This window comes from Hemitrygon akajei, chromosome 7 (assembly GCF_048418815.1).
Source record: "Hemitrygon akajei chromosome 7, sHemAka1.3, whole genome shotgun sequence".
NCBI classification, from domain to species: Eukaryota; Metazoa; Chordata; class Chondrichthyes; order Myliobatiformes; family Dasyatidae; genus Hemitrygon; species Hemitrygon akajei.
This window is the reverse complement of record NC_133130.1, coordinates 54,179,664-54,193,173: the sequence shown is the minus strand read 5'-3', so window position 1 is coordinate 54,193,173 and position 13,510 is coordinate 54,179,664. Positions and strand designations below refer to the sequence as shown.

The window sequence follows — 13,510 nt, the reverse complement described above, 5'->3', positions numbered from 1 at the left end:
TTTCTCCTTGGAGTGACGGAGGATGAGAGGTGACCTGACACAGAGGTGTATAAGATGATGAGAGGCATTGATCATGTGGACAGTCACAGGCTTTTCCCCAGGGCTGAATTGGCTAGCACGAGAGGACATATTTTTAAGGTGCTTGGAAGTAGGTACAGAGGAGATGTCGGGAGTAAGTTTTTTTTTATGTAGAGTGGTGAGTGCGTGAAATAGGCTGCTGGCAGCGGTGCTGGAGGTGGAAATGATAGGGTCTTTTAAGAGGCTCCTGGATGGCTACATGGAGCTTCAAAAGATAGAGGGCTATGGGTAAAGCCTAGGTAGTTCTAAGGTAGGGACATGTTTGGCACAGCTTTGTGGGCCGAAGAGCCTGTACTGTGCTATATGTTTTCTATGTTTCTAAAATTGTAATTGGCTAGTAAATGAAAGAATTTGGAATGGTTGAGATTGTTATAAGGATGTCTTTATAACGTTAAAATCCACAGATCTAAAAGACACACAATGCTTTCATGCACTGGAGTGTCAACTCTAATTTTAACTAGTTAAAGACCTTATGATCAACTACCAAATCTTTATATTCATATCAAATTTGCCTTGGTCCTTAACATATTACACATTTTAAGTTTTAAGTCAATTTTGATGAAGATGTTCCAAGTTGAAACACTAAGTGTTTTTCTTTCCACAGATACAGCTTGATTACTGAATATTTCTACCACCAATCTTTTCAGACAGCTCAGAGGATGTTGAAATAACCATGTGTTTTAATATCAAGCACAAAAACATGCTAAATCACATTAATAAGAAATGCTTTAAAGAATCTCAGTGATACTAAAAAAAAATCAATGTACACAGATACTACTGAGCATAAACAAGTCAACTCTTTTGCAAGTTATTCAGAGCTATTTCCAACTGCTGTGTTGGATTTCGGATGAAACTTCAATCATATGACTATGCAAAAAACCCAGCACTCGGGACGGTCCCTGAATTTGCATGTACCTGGTTGGTAATACGGCCACATCTCTGCAAGTCATTTCCTGATGCTATAGCAATTGCTGTGGCAATTGCAGGCGGCGGGCTCGTCTTCAGGCTGTTGCAGGTACAGATCAGCTGTGAGAATGCCTGCAGCATGTCAATCCGTAACTTAACAAACTCACACTGGAAAGTCAAGGGATTGGTGGGCGTGCTTGCAGCCTGAAAAACATTCAAGTTTACTTCCGTGCTGTCAAATAATTTTAAAATTTGAAAATCCACTTCACCTTAATTTTTGCACAACATAGAATGATTATCTGTAGAAAAATCAAACACCAAGGGTTTTTGTGGAGTCTAAGGAAATTTGTGTCTGTGCAAGGGAGGATACAGAACATGAATTCTGAGCAAGAGTCGGTTGACTGAGCTTACTCTTCCACTTGGATCATGGCTGATTGACTGCAACTAAACTGTGCATTCTGTTTCACCCCCTTAAGAAATAAACCACAATGCCCTAAACCATTTAGCACTAACGCTACTACCCTTTAAGGAAGAGTGCTAAATAAAAAATGTAATCCTCATTTTGTCTCAACTGTTGTAAATGGGTGACCCCTTGTTTTAATTGCCCACGACAGGATATATCCTCTCAAATTCAACCTGTTGCAACTCCTCAGGATCGAGTACGTGATAATGCAGTTACGTCTTATTTAAACTCCAGTGGATAGAAGTCCAGCCATTCAGTGTTCCCTCAGGTACTATTCCAATAAACATCCCCCAAACAGCTTTCAACACATTTATATCCATCCCTAAATTAGAAGACCAATATTGTGCACAATATTCCTGATGTGATTTCAATGTGCTAACTAATTCCCTATTGTGTTTGATACGTCAGCAATAAACAATGCCGTTAGTTTTTCTAATTACTTGACATATCTGTATGCCAGCTTTTGGGAAATTATACCTAACACCTCTCAGATTAACAGTCTCATCACATAGATGAGCTGAAAGTAAAAACATTACCATATTTCCCACGTTATAATGTTTGCCAGAGCTTTGTCCTCTCAGTTGGCCTATTGCCTCCTTGTAAGAACTTTGCACCACCTTTTCTTATTTGTATCACAAATTTCACAACTATATACTTCAGTGTCTTCACTCAAGGCATTGTATAAATTGTAAAATTGACATTCCAGAACCAATTTCTGTGGTGCACAGGTCATCTACTAAAAGGTTTTTTTTGCCAACCACTTCATTGGCATGAAAAGAAAAAATGGCTGTGTGCCCCTGAACCATGGACTTTTATTTTCTGCAAAAACACATTGATATGCAGAACTTTGCACCGATACGGCAAAACTACCTTGTACTGAATTTTTGCTGAATTAAAGCATACTGTTCAATCTTCTGGCGACACACACAAAATGCTGGTGGAACACAGCAGACCAGGCAGTATCTATAGGAAGAAGTACAATCGACGTTTCAGGCTGAGATCCTTTATCAGGACTGATGTGTACCAAAACATTGACTGTACTTTTACTGTTGCTTGAACTTCCAGCATCTGCAGATTTCCTCGTTTGTGTGTTCAATCTTCTGAGCTGCCATGTATCTGGTATTATTCATGTTTCTTTACATGTTGTACCACCTTCAACATTTTGTTACCCATGCATAATGGGTTCACCTCATGGAATTTTTCTCTTGTTTGGAATGTCTTCACTCTGAAAGATCACAAAAACTATATGCTACCACATCTCGACTGACAGATCCCTTAACCTAATCTGTAAATTCACTTTGCCTTGCTCTGCTTTCATGTTCATAATTGTCCTTCAGTTTTAAATTACCAGCCTTGGATCTATATTTCTCAAGTGAATATAAAATTTAATCATATTATCACTACTGCTAGCTCCAGTATGACACCTTCACTGAGGTCATTAATTTAATTCAATTTTGCAATATCAAATCTAAAATGGCATGGTCTCCTGTTGGCTCAGATTATGCTGTCTTAAAGTATCCAGAATGCAGAACTCCTCATCCAGACTTGCTTCGATTGTGTATCCAGTCCATTTGTAGACTACATTAGTGATTATTGTCATACCTGTCTGATAAACTCCAACTAATTTTCTTTTGTATTGTTACCACGTGATTGATACATTAAGAAACCTGTACAGCACTCCCAATAGTTTCTTAACTTTTTTTATTTTTCGCAAATTATCTTGTAGTCCTACAAAATTATAAGCTCTAAAATGACCTATTTTGTATTATCTTAAGTTGTACAAATTGAATATGGGTGAACATTTTATGCATTTGCCTGCCTTTTGCTGCCAAATATTTAATCCACACAGGCAATGAGCATTTGTATGAAAACATAATGGAAAAATGACAATATGGGGAAGTTATTGTATCAGGAAATTTAAGTTCAGTGCAGAAAAGATGATGGGTCTTGCCTACAGGAATGACCTGCACCATGAACTCAGAATGATGCTGACAAAAAAATTTCCAAAACTGGCAAGCTTGTGTCATAAGTTAGTTTGCCTATCAGGAGTTTAAAAGATGGTTATTATCTACATTGCCCCAAAAGGCTTGCTCAGTATTCTAGAACTCCACAAAGGTACCTTAAGAATTACTGCCTTAATTATCATTATCCTAGCTAATACAATAGACAATAGGTGCAGGAGTAGGCCATTTGGCCCTTCTAGCCAGCACTGCCATTCACTGTGATCATGGCTGATCATACACAATCAGTACCCCGTTCCTGCCCTCTCCCCATATCCCTTGACCCCGCTATCTATAAGAGCTCTATCTAACGCTCTCTTGAATGCATCCAGAGACTTGGCCTCCACTGCCTTCTGGGGCAGAGCATTCCACATATCCACCACTCTCTGGGTGAAAAAGTTTTTCCGCATCTCAGTTCTAAATGGCCTACCCTTTATTCTTAAACTGTGGCCTCTAGTTCTGGACTCACCCATCAGCGGGAACATGCTTCCTGCCTCCAGCGTGTCCAATCCCTTAATAATCTTATGTCTCTATCAGATCCCCTCTCATCCTTCTAAATTCCAGTGTATACAAGCCCAGTCGCTCCAACCTTTCAACATATGACAGTCCCGCCATTCCAGGAATTAACCTTGTGAACCTACACTGCACTCCCTCAATAGCAAGAATGTCCTTCCTCAAATTTGGAGACCAAAACTGCACACAATACTCCAGGTGTGGTCTCACCAGGGCCCTGTACAGCTGCAGGAGGACCTCTTTACTCCTATACTCAATTCCTCTTGTTATAAAAGCCAGCATGCCATTAGCTTTCTTCACTGCCTGCTGTACCTGCATGCTTGCTTTCATTGACTGACGTACAAGAACACCTAGATCTCGTTGTACTTCCCCTTTTCCTAACTTGACTCCATTTAGATAGTAATCTGCCTTCCTGTTCTTGCCACCAAAGTGGATAACCTCACATTTATCCACATTAAACTGCATCTGCCATACATTTGCTCACGCACCCAACCTGTCCAAGTCACCCTGCATTCTCATAACATCTTCCTGACATTTCACACTGCCACCCAGCTTTGTCATCAGCAAATTTGCTAATGTTACTTTTAATCCCGTCATCAAAATCACTAACGTATATTGTAAACAGCTGCGGTCCCAGCACCAAACCTTGCAGTACCCCACTGGTCACAGCCTGCCATTCCGAAAGGGACCCGTTAATCGCTACTCTTTGTTTTCTGTCAGCCAGCCAATTTTCAATCCATGTCAGTACTCTGCCCCCAATACCATGTGCCCTAATTTTGCCCACTAATCTCCTATGTGGGACTTTATCAAAAGCTTTCTGGAAGTCCAGGTACACTACATCCACTGGCTCTCCCTTGTCCATTTTCATAGTTACATCCTCAAAACTCCAGAAGATTAGTCAAGCATGATTTTCCCTTCATAAATCCATGCTGACTCGGACTGATCCTTCTACTGCTATCCAAATGTGTCGTAATTTCATCTTTTATAATTGACTCCAGCATCTTTCCCACCACTGACATCAGGCTAACCGGTCTATAATTCCCTGTTTTCTCTCTCCCTCCTTTTTCTTGAAAAATGGGACAACATTAGCCACCCTCCAATCAGCAGGAACTGTTCCTGAATCTATAGAACATTGGAAAATATTACCAATGCGTCCACGATTTCTAGAGCCACCTCTTTAAGTACCCTGGGATGCAGACCATCAGGTCCCGGGGACTTATCAGCCTTCAGACTCAACAGTCTATCCAACACTGTTTCTTGCCTAATATAAATTTCCTTCAGTTCATCCTTTATCCTAGTTCCTTTGACCACTATCACATCTGGGAGATTTTCTGTCTTCAATGGTCCAATATTGGTCTTAACTATTTTTTTTGCTATTCACATACCTAAAGAAGCTTTTACTATCCTCGTTTATATTCTTGGCTAGTTTACCTTCGTACCTCATTTTTTCTTGGCGTATTGCCTTTTTTGTTATCTCCTGTTGCTCTTTAAAAGCTTCCCTAAAGTAACAATTCCAAACAGAAAAGCAACCCTACTCAAACTGCTATTTAGATTAATCAAGTTTAAAATGGCTTTCCTCACACTCAACAGTATTTTATGTAGATGATTTTTTCTGACATTAAAGGACTACAGAAAGGTGTGTTGCCACACGTTGGGTGTGAATTAGATTTCTGAAGTACCTTCAATATGGACAGACCAACAGATCAGACCATTCTGAGTAATTTAAAAACTTGTGTGAACCATTAATTCAGCAACCACAAATCCCATGTATTTGAACTGAGAAAAATGTAAAGTTTTAAACTTACTGTCAAAGAAGCTATGCCCCTCTGGTAGTGTTTCAAAGCCTCAGCAATACAAGCCAGTGCAACACTAGACTTGCTATCTTGTAGGCCTGCCAAACATTGCTCTGCTTTTGAGAATTCCTTCAAGCTGTTTAGCCAGAAGTAAAAATGTTCAGAGGCCACTTGAGTTAACAAGCCACGGTAGAGCTCTCCAGCCATATTGTGGTTTCCCTGTGAATAACAAGAGTCAGTAAACAGGCATATCTATAAACTGCTAGAACTGATTCCTGTTCAAATTTTATTTGCTGCTTTAGTACAGTATTACCATTAATTTCAGAACTGAGATTTGTGGTAATATTTTTTCTCACACTTCCCCTCAATAATGATAAGATTGGGAATCTTGGTATGTAGTGGACTTGGAAGTTCAGATCTGTGACCTAATTTGAAAAAGCTGTCGTCATCAGCTGTAGTCAATTACAGGTGATTTTAGTGGTTTTGATCATTCAAATCTGAACCAGTGTTTGGAAGAGCACTTAAATTACCAAGGCATTTGCCAAGTGCAGGAAAATGGGATTGGATGGAACTTGATGGCCAGTAAGGATGTGATGGGTCAAATCTGTTTCTGTGTTGTGTGACTCTGACTAACAACAATTAACAAAATTCTCAGAACTGCACCAAAAATAAAATGAAACAATCAAGCAATGAAGAGAAAAAAAAACTGGCATATGGTTGAATTGCTGAGCACATTCTGCAACAACGCTGCACTATCTGGAATCTACCACTAGAGGGTGCCATACGCTTGCATAAACATTTACAGCAGCCACAATGGAGATACAGGACTGAGAAACTAATTGCAGTTTAAGCTTTCAGGCTTCCAGAACTGAAACAGGGTTGCATCACATTGATTTCATATTATAACAAGTTATGAGCCATTGAGTTTTAATTCATAACCAAAATTTTTCATGGCATACATTAGTGATGGCATCAGTTTGCTTTCCTCGTCCAAGATCTGACCATGAATAAATAACAAGAACAAAGCCAACATGGGATTAAGATTTAACTAGTGATGAGCATTATCCCTATAAATATCTTTTTATGATGGCCAGTGATAAAATGCCACACTTTACATTTCAAAATATTTTTTGTAAGAGCTGTGCAGTCATAGTGCTCTGCAAAAATAAATGAGCAATTAGTTTGTTTTGTGGCTAAACTTAATACAAAAGTTCCCCTATTCTTCCTGGATGAACCAATTATTTATAGTATATCTAAAGAACATCACACTTACAGTGCAGCAGGCCTATTTTGCTGCAGCTGTGTCAGTAAAATCATGAACTGAAACACCAGCAGCATGGGTGATGTGGATAACACTTATTTCTACTCTACATATTATGCTGCTCAATTTTATAGAAATACAACAGATGGCTAGCTTATATTAATGAGGAAAAGTATAACCTGAGCAAATATAATGCCCACTATCAAACGTCATTAAAAATTTCAACAGCTATTGTTACAAACCTTCATGAACTTAATAAAGAAGCTCTCAAGATTACGAATGACCTGACTTGCCATGTTTTTAAAGCATTTTATGGTGGTAATGATAATGTTTCTTAATACTCATTAATGACTGGATACAGAATATATTCCATCAGTTTCATTAGTGGCATTAGCACAAAAATTTAATGAAGTGGAAGTATACCAAATATATTAGAACAATACAAATTGAGTTACCATGGCAAATGGATATTTCTGACTTGAGGAAAGATCAGCCCATGGGGAGTTCTCAGGAACTGAACTTTTACATAACTCAGGGACTGTTCTAGTTAGATTCAGAGGGTAACCATAAGTGGCTTGTAACCAATTATTTGGTTGTAATTTCAATGCTCTGCATGCCAGATAGAATAATAGGATAACCAACTTGTTCACACGATGGACACCAGAAACCTTTTGTTATGCTGTAACTGAAAAGCAATTCAAGACTAGAAACAGACAACATTAACCTTTGCAACAAACCAACATCTTTCAAAAAGGATTAGGGGAAAATGAGATGAACCATGGTCACACAGATTAGCAAAAAACAAAAGAGCTTGCCAAAGGCTTGGAAATCAAAATCTGGCGAGATGGCAGCTTTCCAGTGAACGGAAGTGAAGTAATTGATGGACGTAAAAGGAGGAATGATACATAAATGTGCAGGAAGACAAATTGTGTGACAGACACCAAGCATGAAGTTTCCAGAGCCAAGATAGGAGTACCATAGAGATGGGAATATTAGGATGCAAGGGGACTTGGAAGATGATTGACATTAAGCCTACACCTTAGTGTGAAAAAGTCAATTTTACAGAAATTAATCACCTTCATGATGAATTTTTAACCACACCATCTAACCTCCACAGACAAAATTAAACAAGTGCTTTTAGGTGTGAAATGGAAAGAGAATAGTGATGGAGATTGAGAAGTTAGGACAATGCATAAGATACAGTGTGTTAATTCCATCTGTACCAGTTTAAACACAACTAAATCAGAATGAGGCGGAGAAGACTCAATGGGCTAAACATTTCTCCTGTACCTCTTGCAGAGGGGATCTTCTCCAGTTTCCAAATTATTTTTGGGGGAAGAGAGGTGCTCTTTGAGTACTTCTCAAAGTTCAAACTTTGAAAATTTAAATATTGGTTATAACATTTATTCTTTGGGTATAATTAACTTCTTGAAATAAGTATTGAAGATTATTTTTTAAAAGATGCTCACCATCCGGGATGCTTGACGAGCAATCTTATAAACTGTCCAGCCATTGGCTCCATTTTCCAGTTGCTGTTTTATCACATTTTTAACATCTGTAGACATAGTTTTCTGATTGGCTACAAAAATAACTGTAGCCAATGCTACCTGAAAGGCAGAGGAAAGAGTTTGTGGATTTAAAACGTGGATACAATACTAATTCAACCATAATTTGAATATTGCAAACACTTATAGTCATTGCATTTCAAGAATGATGCAAAAATAGTAGATTTTTGAGAATACTGCTATGATGGAGAAATTGTGGCTGTGTGGAGATGAAACTGTGAGATCTGGTCCAATGTGATGGAAGGATGTCGTTGCTTTTGGAATGTGGAGGACCTGAACTTTTACATAACTCAGGGACTGTTCAAGTTAGATTCAGAGGGTAACCATAAGTTGATTGTAACCAATTATTTGGTTGTAATTTCAATGCTCTGCATGCCAGATAGAATAATAGGATAACCAACTTGTTCACACGATGAACACCAGAAACCTTTTGTTATGCTGTAACTGAAAAGCAATTCAAGACTAGAAACAGACCTTTTTTTAAAAAAATGCAAGCCAATAGAAACAATTTGCACTTGCCTAATACCATTTAACATTAAACCTCTTAGGTTCTACAGCAGCGCACATCAAGCATAAACTGATACAAGCCATAAGTATAAATGTCTTCTGAGAACAGGTTAAATTAGTCTGGACTTTGCAGTGATAACTTTACAAAGCGGTTACAGGCAAAAAAAACATTTCCACTACTTTTGAAGTGAAAATTCTTGAAAAGGAAAACGTGCATATTCTTTGATAATGATGAAATCAAACTTATCTAATCACAATATTCACTCTTAAGAAGGAACAAAGACCAGTTTTCTGTTAAGCCACTGAGTCGAAATTTTTTTAAACAAAATTTTACACTAGTTTATAAGAAATAAAAAAAGGAATGATTCACCAAATAATAATTCAGTTGGTGAATAGATTTTTGCACCTCCAACACAGCAAAAAAATGCTCACTTAAAGTCATTGATTAACATCAATCAGGATAGAGTTGTTAAAAGAAACAAATACAAATTAAAAGCTCTGCTTAAAATACTACATAAATGAATCGAAAGTAAATGTTCTCTGGATATTTCTGATATGATAGAGATGTCTGGTGCCATTTGGTGCTCTTTCTGATACACACTCAGATGCATTTGGTAAAATGGTGAATTTCTATGCAGCAAAAAGTGTTCCGATTCTCATGATTCTACTTGTCACCAACTTCATTACAGGAGTATTATTTCCTTTATGAAATGACTAACACCAAACCCTGTAGTACCTGTCCTTTACAAATGAAATGCCCCCAGTGTATAAATCTGAAGGTTTTTACCATTAGTTCCTGCTGTTTATCTGTAGATGACGATCCAATCATCTTGTACAATTCCAGGAGCTCTGCCAGCATGCCCTCTCCCAAGACGGGCAATTGCACTGCTATAGCTGCAAGGCAGTGGCACATTGGAATCCGAGAGAGGTCCTGGGCAGTATGTAGTTGGGTCAGCAGAGATTCAACAACTGGCTGGCTCAGATGAGGACAACGACACATCAACTTCACCATGCAGGTAAATGCAGTCTGCGCAAAAGCAAAAAGGCCAAGGCACTGAACAATTTCAGTCATAAATACACTTTAGAAAAGCATATTAGTTCCCATTTGAGTCCCAACGAAAACATCAATAGCACAAATGTCCAAACTATTTGCAAGATAAAATATAAAATGTTTTAAAATAATCAGCAAAAAATTAGTTCTGTAAATGTCAGCACTGGAAAGGACCGGAGAATGGTTCCCCCTCCTCTCAGCAATCTTTGCAGTCAAGGACAGCATAGCTTCCAAACTTTCTAACACAGAATGGCAATTTGTTTCTATCATTCAGGGAAAAATGAAAATGACAGGAACTATGTACTTTACTGTTGACTCCCTGTCACTAAAAACCCTTGTAGCCGCTGGTGTCACTATTTGCTTTTTCTTGGTCAGAGCAACTCCATTCTAGTCCTTCCACTCATGGAAGTCCCCTGTTTCTTTGCTCCAATATCCTGATCAGTTTAAGGTGGAGTTGGGTTGATGAGGCACATGGGCCCAGCATATTTGCTCACACTGCAGTACTCAGCTCCCTATTCCATTCTTCTCAGCCACTTGCCTCGTAAGCTCTTGAATACTGCTTTCCAACTACTTCCCTCATTTCCTGAGAATAAAGCATGGAAAGCCAGCTTCAGCTAGAGACTAGCAAATCATTGGGGGGGGAGGGGGGGGGGAAGAAGATGAGAGAGAATTGGAGATAATGAAAGGGGAAGGTGAAGCATGTAAAGAGAACCAATTGAAAGGAGCAAATAGAGAAAAGTAGTATCAAAAGGAATTGGAATGGAAAATAAATGGAGATGGTGTCAATTACATGGAGAGCTTTTGTTCTGTCTGTGCACTATATCATCCAAATGGTTACCTTGTGAAATTTTAACAAGTTTGTGCATTTGATTTTCTAAATGGGATTTGCACTAAAAAAGAACAAATTTACATAAAGTCAGAGCAACTGAAATTTCTGTATGATGAAATCTGAGATGAGCCCTGCCTGATCACACCACTGCAGTGACCTATTTTTCTTAACTGACGAGTAGAGAATATAGACTCTGGTTTTCAATGATTCATTAAAACATTCCCTTCTCAATTTCAGGTGCCTTTACAAATGGCAAGATCGGCCAGATGCAGAGAAACAGAACAGATGGAGCACCTTCCCAGGATTGTTTATGCCCTCTGATGGCCAATTTACAGTAGAACAATTAACGCAGAAAACAGACTGGCACCTAATTCAGCTACAATTAGTGGTGGCTGATAAACAAATTTACAAGAGATGTGTCTTCAACAACAGAGTAATGAGAGGCGATTCCAAGATTGTATTTAAGGTTCAGCAACATAGAAACTGCTTACTACCAGTTTGTTCATATATCTAAATTTATTACCCACAGAACATAATGGTACAGCACAGGAATGGGCCCTTTGATGCCAAATTTAACTGCCTGCACATGGCTAATATTCCTCTGTCTACCCCTTGCCTGTTCATGTTCTTGTCTTTTAGATGTTGCTATCATATCTGTGCTACCACTTCTCTTGGCAGTGCACTATAAGCACCTACCATTTGGTACATAAATGAAATCTGATGTGTAACTTTCCTTTAAACATTATCCATCTCACCTTTAAGCTAAGTCCTCTAGTATTTGATATTTACATCCTGGGGAAAAAGACTGAATATTTATCCTATCCAACCACTCAAAATTTCATAAACATCAGATCACCACTCTGTCTTCAACACTCCAGAGAAAACAATCAAGTGTGCCTAACTTCTTGTAGCGCATTCCCTCTAACCCAGGCAACATCCTTGTGAACCTCATCTGCATCCTCTCCAAAGCTTCAACACCTCTCCTTCAATGCCGCAGCTAGAACTGCAACACTCTGAAGGTGGCAGAAAAACTTTAATTCAGCTGCAACATGACTTTACTTTTATTATCAACACCCTGACTGACGAAGGCAAGTGTGACATTCATCTTTACCATCCCAGCTACTTGTCATGGACTTGCACTCAAGATTCATGGGTCCTGCCTTTTACTTCCCTTTACACTTTATCTCCTAAAGTGCAACACCTCACATTGGTCTGGATTAAACCCCAATACCATTTCACTGCCCACATTTACAATTGGTCTACATTCTGCTGAACCCTTGGTGACAACCTTTCTCATACTTCACAGATCTGCTGCTTTTCACCTCATCTGGAAACGTGTTACTCAGCTCACACTTTTGGCCATGCCATTTATATACATCAGAAATAACAGAAATCCCATCATTAATCCTTGTAGAACATGTCTGGTCACAGACCTCCACCATTATCTTCCATCCCCAATGGCCAAACAGGTCTACTAAATTCCATGGATCCTATGTACTTTTATTTTCTGGATTGGTATAACATAAGAGTCCTTGTTGAGTGCTTAACAAAAGTTCATGTTGACCCCCATCCACTACCCTACCCCACCTTGACAATAATCTTTGTCAACTCCTCAGGAAACTCAGACAAGTTTGTAGGCCATGATCTCTTCAACTCTAAAAGTTATTCTGATTATCTTTAAGTCTGCTTTTCCAGATGCAAGTAGATACTATCCCTAAGAACCTTCTCCAATAATTTTTCTAGCACTGATTTTACACTCAATAGCTTTATGCTCACCAGCTTAGAATTTCCTGGTTTATAACTATTGCCTTTATTAAGCAGAGGAACAATATTCTCAAGTCTTCTGCAACCTCACTTGTGGCTAAAGACGATGCAAAGACCTCTGTTAATGCCACAGCAGTCTTCATCTCTCAGTAAGCCAGGAATGATGGCATCCATCTTGCTGTTCTCAAGAGTACAAACATCTCTCTCCTCTTGATATCAACATGCCCTGGAATATTAGCATATCCCTTCTTTACTGATCTCACTATCATCTGACCACCTCCTTGGAGAATACTGATCCAAAACACCTAGCCCACTTTCTCCAGCTTTGGGCGTAAGTTTGTTAAAATAATATTTCTTCTTGCTTTCAACATCCTCACCATATTGCACATTTTCTCCTTCCTGTAGTTTTTCATGGAATCACTGCACAGCAGGTTGCTTTGCCTTGCAACTGAATCACTTCTGTTCAAAACACTAAAAAATTAGTCTAGCACCCCACAAATATTTAATATCTCTGACCTCTAAATCAATTCATGTCAGAGGAAACATTCTCAATCTTGAGCATTCTTCTCACCTAGGCTCCAGATTGCTTTCCAGTCTATTAATACGCCATGATTCAGATATGATTAAGGCAGATAATATTACTAAGCGTGAATGAGTGCTTGACAAGAATCCACTAACCTTAAAATTTGACAGTGTATTTATTTTTATTGAAATTTCAATTTAAATAGTTTTGCTGAAGGCAAGTTGCCCTTTTGTAAGGTAGGGTAAGCAATATTAGTT

General features: G+C 38.6%; 1 protein-coding gene across 1 annotated transcript in view; it reads right to left on the bottom strand.

Annotated features, from left to right (window-relative positions):
- The window catches only part of ints7 (integrator complex subunit 7), a 65,730-nt gene that overhangs the window by 16,500 nt on the left and 35,720 nt on the right, over positions 1 to 13,510 (bottom strand). The window contains exons 11-14 of the mRNA XM_073050888.1: positions 9,874 to 10,113; positions 8,484 to 8,621; positions 5,766 to 5,972; positions 994 to 1,188 (exon numbers count right to left, since the gene is read on the bottom strand). Coding sequence (XP_072906989.1) covers positions 994 to 1,188; positions 5,766 to 5,972; positions 8,484 to 8,621; positions 9,874 to 10,113 — 780 coding nt within the window. The remainder of the gene's footprint in view (positions 1 to 993; positions 1,189 to 5,765; positions 5,973 to 8,483; positions 8,622 to 9,873; positions 10,114 to 13,510) is intronic.